This window comes from Pocillopora damicornis, chromosome 12 (assembly GCF_964200805.1).
Source record: "Pocillopora damicornis chromosome 12, jaPocDami1.2, whole genome shotgun sequence".
Classification (NCBI taxonomy): Eukaryota; Metazoa; Cnidaria; class Anthozoa; order Scleractinia; family Pocilloporidae; genus Pocillopora; species Pocillopora damicornis.
Window position 1 is genome coordinate 12,670,457 of NC_142681.1, and position 9,897 is coordinate 12,680,353.

At 37.8% G+C, this 9,897-nt stretch overlaps 1 protein-coding gene across 1 annotated transcript; it reads right to left on the reverse strand.

The window, feature by feature from the left end:
* Positions 1–240: 240 nt before the first annotated feature.
* LOC113684422 (neuronal acetylcholine receptor subunit alpha-10) lies at positions 241–8,923 on the reverse strand. Its single transcript, XM_027201795.2, has 6 exons — positions 8,002–8,923; positions 7,419–7,614; positions 4,575–4,714; positions 3,537–3,581; positions 2,653–2,762; positions 241–2,104 (listed from the first exon to the last, which is right to left on the reverse strand). Exons 2-6 carry the CDS (start codon positions 7,492–7,494, stop codon positions 871–873), a joined length of 1,605 nt encoding a protein of 534 aa, XP_027057596.2. The 5' UTR covers positions 7,495–7,614; positions 8,002–8,923; the 3' UTR covers positions 241–870.
* Positions 8,924–9,897: the final 974 nt, after the last annotated feature.

The window sequence follows — 9,897 nt, forward strand, 5'->3', positions numbered from 1 at the left end:
TTGACTGAAACAATACTTTTGTATTTTTATTTTTTATTTCCTCCAATTCAACAAACACAACCTTTTGGATAATTACCACAAGAGATTTGCCAACCGATCAACACACTCGTCATTGTCAGATGTGGCATGGAGCAAAATTGACTGAAATTTAAATCCTGCCCGAGTGCAGGATACTACACAATACACTGATTTATTTCATGTCCATCCCAACCTCTGAATCACCATAAACTAAAATTCTTCAGTCTTTCATTAAGACCAATTTTCCAGTTTAATGATGTATTGTAAGTTGATTGTCAGATACATGAGATATTTTACTTCTCTGCAACGTTTGGTCTCTGTTTTGTGTTCTTCGTACTAATTCCCTTGCTAAAGTGTTGTTTGAAAGACTGCTAAATCTCTCGCCACGAAGCCGAAGTTCATCAAAGTTATCTCGTCGACAAGTGAAGACTAGTATCACAAGTCTCCAAAAATGAGTTCTTAGGGCATCGCCGGACAGTACCCTCAATGTAGCGCTAATATTTTCCAGTTAACGGTACAGAAATCTAAACTCAACCACGGAGAAGGTTGTGATGAGCGGGATTAGCCAGCTTTCTACTTGTTACTTAAAGTTTTGTGAGTTCTAAGGCAATGGCTGACTGACTGAGTACTAAGTACGTCTTAATCTCAGCAGTTCTTCAGCGATCATTTTCTTTGAATACCTATATTACTACTGTTTTCTTGTCTTTGTCAATTTTTTACTATTACGACCAGTGGGAATTAACAAATGGCAAGACTTCACAAGAATCCGGGAGAGCTTTGCTGTTTTATCCCAATGGTTCCCCTGTTTCCAGTCTAGACAGTGCTCGAGAGATGACCTCTTTCCATGATTACTCAAGAGCCAAACAATAAAGTCTGCAAGCGAGGGGCTCTCATGAAAATGGCGAAAAAAGTTACAATGCCGGCAATTATTGACACCCATAGCAAGGCTCGATCCAGGACCCTTGCGGCCATGATCCACTCCCACTGACGTAACTGAAGCTCGTTTTCTTCGAGTTCTTCACCATTCTCATCTAGAACTCCAGTGAATGACATGTTACTATCGTCCCAGACTCCCTCGGAAGTGGGGCCACTTAATATGAGGCTGTCGTCACCATTATTGAGTCCATTCAAGTTTGTACTCTTGACAGAGTGTGCATATCGCAAGCCGCCATAGTCCAGATTTTTTGATATCATGAACATGCTTTTGAGTTCAGCGACAAGGTGGTCGTCTTGTCTCTCGGGATCATCAGGAAAGGTTTCTCTTGTAATCATTTGGTCATGACCGGCTGTTCCCCTCTGCCTGGTTTCTTGGTTGTCCCTGAATTCCCTCATGCTCGAGAAACGCCGCGTGGACCGTTTATGTTTGGGTTTTGGGCAGCTTTTTTCTACAGTTTTCCTCAGAAAGACGACGCGCGCGGTCCACTCTAGTAACAACTTACGCATCCATCTTGGCATTTTCTTGTTTTTTCGATTTGTAAAATTGAGAACCACAGTTGTCGCTAAGAGTGAAATACTAATTTCAACACTTGTTGCGAAATAATATTGACCAAGGAGCGGGAAATCAAATGAAGGGAAAATGTTTGCTGTTAACTGTTGGAAGACCGTCATAGCAAGCAGTACAGTAATACTCAATCCAATTCTCTCTCCGCACTCTGGAGGAAGAATGAATCCCAGAAATATCATGGTCGAGATGAGAAAGCACGGAATAATCAAATTCACGCAGTACACGAAAAAAACGCGACCTATAACTATAGTAATTGTGACGTCGTCAAACGCACCCGTACTGTAATGCACAACGTTTCTTCTAGGTACGATGTCTATGATATCCCATTCGCCATTGTCCACGTACTGATTCGATTTTCCAGTCATGTTCTGTGGACACAAGGTTATTTTCTGACTGTTAGAAGCCCACGAACCAAACTTGAGTAAACATGTCTGCATGTCAAAAGGGAAGAAGGTGACATCAATGGCACAGACGGTCTTGAAGATGGCAGGACTCATCCAAGAGTTTTGGCCGTTTGCCTGCATGAGAACACTGGTTTGGTATGTCGTTCGCCCACCACCAATGCGGTCATGGAGATCAATGCTAGAAAAAGAAAATCATTGAAATAGTCTCGTTTACACCGAGAAAAAGATTTGTCCCTGGGTGAGTGTGACATACAGAATATTTGCCATTGGCTCTAAATTTAGCATGGGCATTTCATTAGTAAGAAATCTTATCGTCATAATAAGATCAAGTGAAATGAGTCAGACGACGTTGTCTTGATTTCAAGTTTACCACACTTAAAGGGCAGTTAAGTCATTTTAGGTAATGGATCAATTTTTCAATGACATAAAAAGTTAACGCTGCCAAGATAGCTAGCGAACTTAGAGGGCTATTTTACAATATTTTATCATTTTCTTTCACGAATATCAATTTCTCGTGTATCAAGATTTCAAAACTACTCCTTAGTCTCGCTAACTTCGACATTTTAGGTTGCATGCATATCATATGATTTTCAATCTTGTAGAGTAAATAACTCATTTTCTGCCCTCCCTAGATTCACCGCCGACCCCAATTTAGGTCATAATCAAACTGCGAATGATTCGGAGGGTCCCCTGCAGCTCTCGTCATGGCGCAGACGCAAACCTTACTTGTTATAGACCAGAACATCTGGTACCCAGATCTTCTCCGCGTTCGTCTGAATGGATTGAATACCGCCAAACTCAGAAGAATTCCATTCAAGAAACGGGTTGTGCCATTTCTGGAGTGAGGAGAACATAAGATCTTTAGATCTGTTGACAGTTGAAGAGTATCAAACGGGAGACTGGGAACATTCGCCTAAATTATGGTTTTTTAGCCCTAAGAGAGACTGGGTTCTAATTTCTCTTTGCAACATCATCCTTGAATAAAATATAAAGAAGAAAATTAAGGGAATGATCAATTATTCAAGAAGCTCCTGCCTGTCAAACAAATTTCCTTTTCAGCACCATTGGAAATGTAAAGTGAGAAGAAGATGAATGCTTATCTTAGGGTGCAAAGAGCACACAAATCATTCGCAAGAGCCTAGTAATCACCACGTGGTTTTTATCAACGTTTTGCAGCCTTGATCAGCGCCAATACTAGCTGGCATCAATCCAAGCTTCTCATTAAATAGGTTAATTTTGGTTTTATCGACTGAGTTGATAATCCATTCGCTCTGACGAAGGGCTGACGCTCAAAACGTAAGCTTTGAAACTTTTTACGATGGCTTATTTACGCTACCAACTCGGTTGATAATACTGAAATTATCTTGTCTTACTTTCCCACCAACGTAGCACCACAGTTTCTTTAGAAATTTACCCCCTTTAATATTAAACATTTTATTACGTAACACCCCCGTTTGAAAAGACTCTTCAACATTATTGTTTGCCAGGAAACGTGGTAGAAAGGAAAAACATTCTTCTAACTACATATTTTTACTCCTCAGTAGACTGAAATAGAAAATTTTGGAAAAATTCAGCGTGATGAACCATTTGTTGACAAAGCTAAAAATTACCTGTCGCACCCACCCATAGACTGTGAATGTTTGTTCCTTTGCATTCTGAAATAACACACAAAAATATGGTTTAAAGAAAAAATACAACTGACAAATAAGAACATACTTTTCTCGTGGTTTTTTTTTTGAACGAGGATTTAAATCCCTAAGTTTTGCGTGTTCAATTTTACTATTCTGAAATAGGAATTTAAATAGTTACTATAAAGGCCAAGACTTGGACTAACATGTTCGACACACAAATTTGTTCTGTCGAACTACATTTTAAAACTCGCTTACTAAGTGGAGAAATTTTCTCTTGAGTGTGAAAAATTAATCTTGGATTACGTTGGCTGTGTTCCATTACAGTTCTCGTGCCTCTCTATCAACCAATCAGATTCAGAACTGAATCTTATCTCTACTTGGTCACCCACGTTCGATGTCACCTTAGCTTATATTCAGTGGCAGTTCTAAAGGGGTTTTCTTGGTATTTTCCTTGTAATTCTGATTGGTTTTTCTTATGCGGTGGTCAATAGAATAGTCAATTTTGCAGTTGCACGCTTGGTTGCCAAGCCTCTGGACAGGAGTGAGGCTAAGGGCGGCCTTCTTATGATACAAACGTTGCTCCTCTGTAAATGTAAATTACTTCGATATCATGCTAACTAGTCTATCACAACAAGGTCACATTCAGTCTTACTCCAAATCAGAGGCTTGGCAACTAAGTACAGAACTGTAAAATACCTATTGCAGTCTTAAATGATATTGATAAAGTAAAAATTATCTTTAATAATTATATCTTTTTCATATTTATTGTCAGTGAGCTTCAAAACTTCGACTCGGCAGATTGCTTAGACGACATCTATCAAAGGTAAGCCAGACCTTTCCGGGTGTCCAACACCAAGGATTAGGGGGAATGGGTGGGGATGTGGGGTCAACATGCATTCAAGACCTCCCGATCCATCAGTTGAATCGTCGTCTATCGACCTCCTTTAAAGGCGCGCAAAAATTTTTTGAAAAAAGAAATCTTTAGGAAATGAATGTTTATTTTAGAAGTTCACTTACCACATCTTTGATTGTAATGAGTTCAAAATCAAATTGGACCTTAACCGGAACTGATTCATTTAGTCGCGGTAAGAAATCCTTTTTGTACCCATTAAACAACTTCTCAGAAAGTGTCCTCCTCAAAACGCGTTCCCCATTTTCTAGAAATAAACGGTAATCGTATTCAACATAAATGCTTCGTCTACACTACATACTGTTCTCGTGCATAAAAGATTAACGATAGAGAGAAAATTCAACAATAGACCGTCAGAGGAGGCAGGGCGATCGAATGGTTAAATTGATCTTCAAAGGGACTCAGAATCTTTTCTTCGGCTCAGGATCGTAATATGAGGGGGGGAAGCTTCTTATAAGCTCAACTCATGTTTTCTTGGTTTCTAGGAATTCCTCTAAGAGAGAGTTATACATAAGACATTCGGTTTCTAAGTTGTTAATTATTCCTCCTTGTTTTAAAATCGTAATTCGTAATGGTTAGATCATTAGTAGAAGTGGCACCCAAAACTAAGAATAGCAGGTTACTGTTTGGCTTCTTGCCACCAAAGCGCCGGCTTCCCTCGATTTGCGCAAAGTGCAAAGAGTCGTAATGTTTTTTCTGCAAAATCGTGCAGGCGAGAGCATTCATTTGTCAGAGTTTTAATTTTTCAAGTTCTCTGTAAAACTGTACTTGAGGCAATTATTGCCTAAATCTATAGAGATTAGATTGAACATATTTTGGATTAAACGACTAGTTTAAAAAAAAAATGTAGCCTTTAGACTGGAAGATATGTTAAAAGACGTGGGCGAATCATTAAAACATCCATAGTCAATTTGTTTTGAAACGCATTGAAAACATATCTCACGAAAGTTCTAGTTCTAGTTCTCGGAGCTTGTCTTGAATAAACATCGTTTTGTGAACAATAACATTTTTCCACAAGAGATTGGGTTTCTGATAGCAACACACTTGATCATCAGTGAACAAATGGTTGGAAGATTCATCTCACCCGGTTACCAGTGGTGTACCGCCACTTATGAGACATCTCCTGCCTCGTCTGTTTTGCTTGCGAGCGAGCCCTCGTGTTTGGATTTCTCCCTAGGGCAAAGCCACCCAGACGGACACCATCGGTAGCCACTCATGGAAACGTTATTGAAAGCCCTGCATCCCGTAAGGAGTTTGATGTACAGGAAACTGCAAATGGCAGTGTATATGGCTTTGATGAATTTGTCATTTCTTTTGTTTTCTTTTTGCCCCTTTGTGAGCGCCTTAGTAATTCTAATTATAGTCGACGGTTCTAGCAGAAATATATTATTTCCAATAATCAGTACTTGTGGATTTTGTTGAATTTACGCGACAATTCCTCTCTCCTTAAAATTAAAATTGTTCAGATTCACATTGTTTTACAAGTGGCGTAAAGGGTACCGACGTTTAGAAATATAATTCTACTGTGGAAACAAGTAGTTGCCATGGTTTATAACTAAAATTTGTTCCATTCAATCAACAATATCGAAACCGTAGGGAAAATGACAAACTGTCTGGTTTGAATTATTTTAGTTTACTGCCACTGAAAAAATAGACAATGATCACTAAAATTTCGAAGATGCGGGTCCGCGAAATTGCATTTCATGCATTTGGAACTGAGCTCTTTCAAAGCTTCGAAAATAAATGAATCATTTCCGCGTTCAGCTGGCTCTGTTGTTTAATCTAGCTTAGTCTTATTTTTACTTTTATAAAAATCCTTAATAGTAATGCCCGTCAGCGGATTATATGTCTCTTAAAATTACTTGTTGTTAATTTTAAAGTGAATCATCAATTCTAATGTACATATTTGTATTTAAACTAGCGTACGTTTGCATTATATTCTAGGACGCTGACTCATGATAAACCCTTGAGGCCTAGAGTTACACCTGAATAACTAGTTAATTCCCGACCGTGCGACGAAATGAAAGCGAACAGTGCAAAACTATTGTACAGAAAAATCCTTTGCCGGCCATAAATTCACCGCCGAGTCGTTATTAAAAGGAAAAACGTTGCGGTTTTAGCATTCATTACTTTAGTTAATTACAAAACATGAAATTACAGGAAGCTTGAAAATACGCGAAAAAGATTCTGTTACAATGTTTTTTTCTTGTTGCTTTTGTTTCCAATCTAACCTTTTCAACATTTTATTCAAACTTGTAACTAGCTGAACAACTTTTCCAGAAATGGAATCCGCTGGTTAACATTTCTGACATTATGGCAAAGAACCCATAGAAACTAATGATTCTTTATTAGTTTCAGAAGGAGGACATATTTGCATTTTTCGTAAATTTTGGTTTGCTTGAAAGGTACTTTAAAAGGATCGTAAATATTTGACCCTGTCAAATTTTCATGACACATCCATCTTTTAATTTCATAATGGTTCCATTTTTCCCTTCATAATTTTTTTTTAGCAATGACCAAAAAGAATACCGTTTCAAACAAAGTGTAATATTCCTCAAGGGTCTCCTACAAAAAGTGGACATTAATCGAATGTCAACTGTATATTCATTTTCCTCAAACTTCGATTTGAATTCGTATGCAGACTACTTCCTTGAATACTTTATCGTTTACCGAGCCAAATCATCAAGATTCATTCGTGGCAAGATATAGTTTAAACATGAACAAACCCAGTAATGATGCCCAAAGAAATGTATATCTGATATATTTAACAATAGGTCAACATGACAAAAATTAGCAATGTTCGTCGTTATTATTTTTCCATGAGTTGTGAAGGTAAAGTTCTTTCAATGTTAATATCATATGGATAAAACTTCACGTCCAATTGTTGGAATCGTTAAGTTGCTTTGCAAACATTGAAAAGTCGTATTTGAGTGAGTTATATGTACACTCACCTTGGTCTTCGCATAGTACTTCGAAAGGAAGAACCGCCACGCACAGCGTGAACACCACAAAGGCCAAGGAACACATGGAAGAGTCTTTTCTAAACTGCTGCTTGAATTTGTATTTTTGTACTCACTGGAAAACTGCCACCTGAGTTTGCAAATTTCTGAACGGGATTGTCTGACGTTTAATGAATTCCATGTACTCCTATTGTGACAAAGTTGACCGCGGGGTTAACACAATGTCTGGTTACTAATTTTAAAAGCCTTGTGCCGGAAAATAGGTACTTAATATTCACAGGAGATATATGATCCTACAAAAGAATCATTTAGAACATACTGGGCGGAATGGAAGGCATAATGAACTTTAGTGATATCAGGGCAATTTTTTTCCGTCGAAATAGTCATTAATTGTTCATATGGCGAAAATGTGAATTTTGTTTATGCTTGATAAGAATTACAATGCGCTTAATTTTATCAGGACTGTTTCAAGACACGAAATGATAAAAATTCATTTAGATGCTACCTCTCTTCATTTTTTTTATCATTCCAAAGTCTTGGTTTTCATGAATACAAAAAAAAACATTTCTCTTACTTTTACAATGGGCTCTTCATGCCCTTGCCAAGACTTCTTGAAATACTAATCACATGACGTCGATTTTAATTTTCACCTCTATGAAGAGGCGTTTTACCTTCACCTGCGAGTGCTTAGATATCTTTTAGGACTGAGTGTGTCATCTTTTGTTTTGTTTTTTTTCTAAAGAAATTGAAATTTAAATGTTTTAAACTAGCAAATTTCTTTTTGGTTCAGTCTGGCTCAGTGGGATGACATGCACGAATCATCTGCTGTCATAAAATGTGTTCCACAGCGGTTTTTTTGTTTCCTCTTTTATCAATACATCAATGCTGTCGAACTAGTCACAAAAATTACACCATTACTCAATTTATACGAACTCTAACGGCGGAAGAAGCTGTTCTACTGCTAAAGTAAACTAAATCACTCAAAAGCGTGACATATGGCCATTTTTGAATGAAATTTTATAGTAGTTAAAAACTTTTTGAAGAAACTCTTTCACTGCCCAGCTTTGTAGCAGATCAGATGACATAACTGTCAATGCTAGATATCTTATACGCTTCTTAAAAGCCCTTCGTCGCTTCTCTCTTTTTCGGTGCATAAATTACACGATGTACCCTATAGAATCTTTCTTTATGTTTTTAATAACAGTTTCGTGAAGAATTGAAGATTCAACTAACTTTATGGCAAGTTTATTACCTTCATATGATAATTCACCGTTGCGAAGTTACTAGAAGGGATAATGGAATGATTTAGTTTACTCTGGCAACATGACGCACGTCAGTAAAGACCAGTTTAAAGTACTTTCGAACGGAGAAACTTGAATGATTTCAAAGAGCTAATTTAAAATAAAATATCTAGCAATGGTTTTCCTCGTTAATCTGTTTCGATGGATAATCTTAATCCGATGCAATGGTGTGGTGGTTTTGAAGTCATTTGAATTTTCGCTTTTTACAATCAACTAACTCAAGGTTTATCATTAATACTTTATCACCTCTGTAGGTTTAATTACTTACATTTGGTGCGGTTTAATCGAGACAATACCCCGCTGAGTTATAATAAAGCAAGCGGAACTTCAGCTCGGATAATCTTAAAACAAATCAAATGTTTTTCTTGCCATCCTTTCGTTTTTTTCAAGTCGTTTGCTTTTGTCCGATTAGATAAACAGACAATGTTTTATAGCGACGTTTATTTGTGCATGCGCGTATACCTACTCCCCTTTGGTAAATAAAACATCGTCTGCATGCGAATGTCTGGTGGCTGTTTTTCATCCAACAAGACAATGCATATTCAATGCTTTTTGATAACATTAAGAGCGTTTGGTGTGATGCAAAATTCCGGAAAGATTCTCCAGTAGCACATGAAAAACACGGCGGACAACTTGGAAAAGCAAGAATGAAGCCTCACCGCTTCGTGACTTTTGCCGGAGCTGTAGGTAACGAGGGCGTGCGTCATTACAAGACTTTTAAGTCATCCTCACACCACGATTACTTTAAAGCACATTTGCACAAGTAAACTACTAACACTTGGAGGTGATAAATCATGAACAGTGACACACGACGTGATAGTGTGAGACTGAGATAGCAAAACGTTTCACATCTTGAATAATGCGGCTCCAATCAAAGTATGGTGAATTTAAAAGAAAAGATGTACCGAAGAAAGAGACCAGCCGAGCGTGGAGTGACAAAACTAAGCTACGTTCACGTCGCCTGAAGTAAGATCACTAATGGCAAAAAGGGCTCAAGTAATTGATTAAATAAAGTCGGCATTAAGGAAACTTTAAACTGGCTCTTTTTTTTTACGTTTCACGGTGGACAAACACAAAGAAAAAAGTTTTCCCGAAATTATTGTGATGTATCACAATAAGTGATGTATCGGGTATTTTAAAGTCACGGAATGCATACCAAGGCGACAACA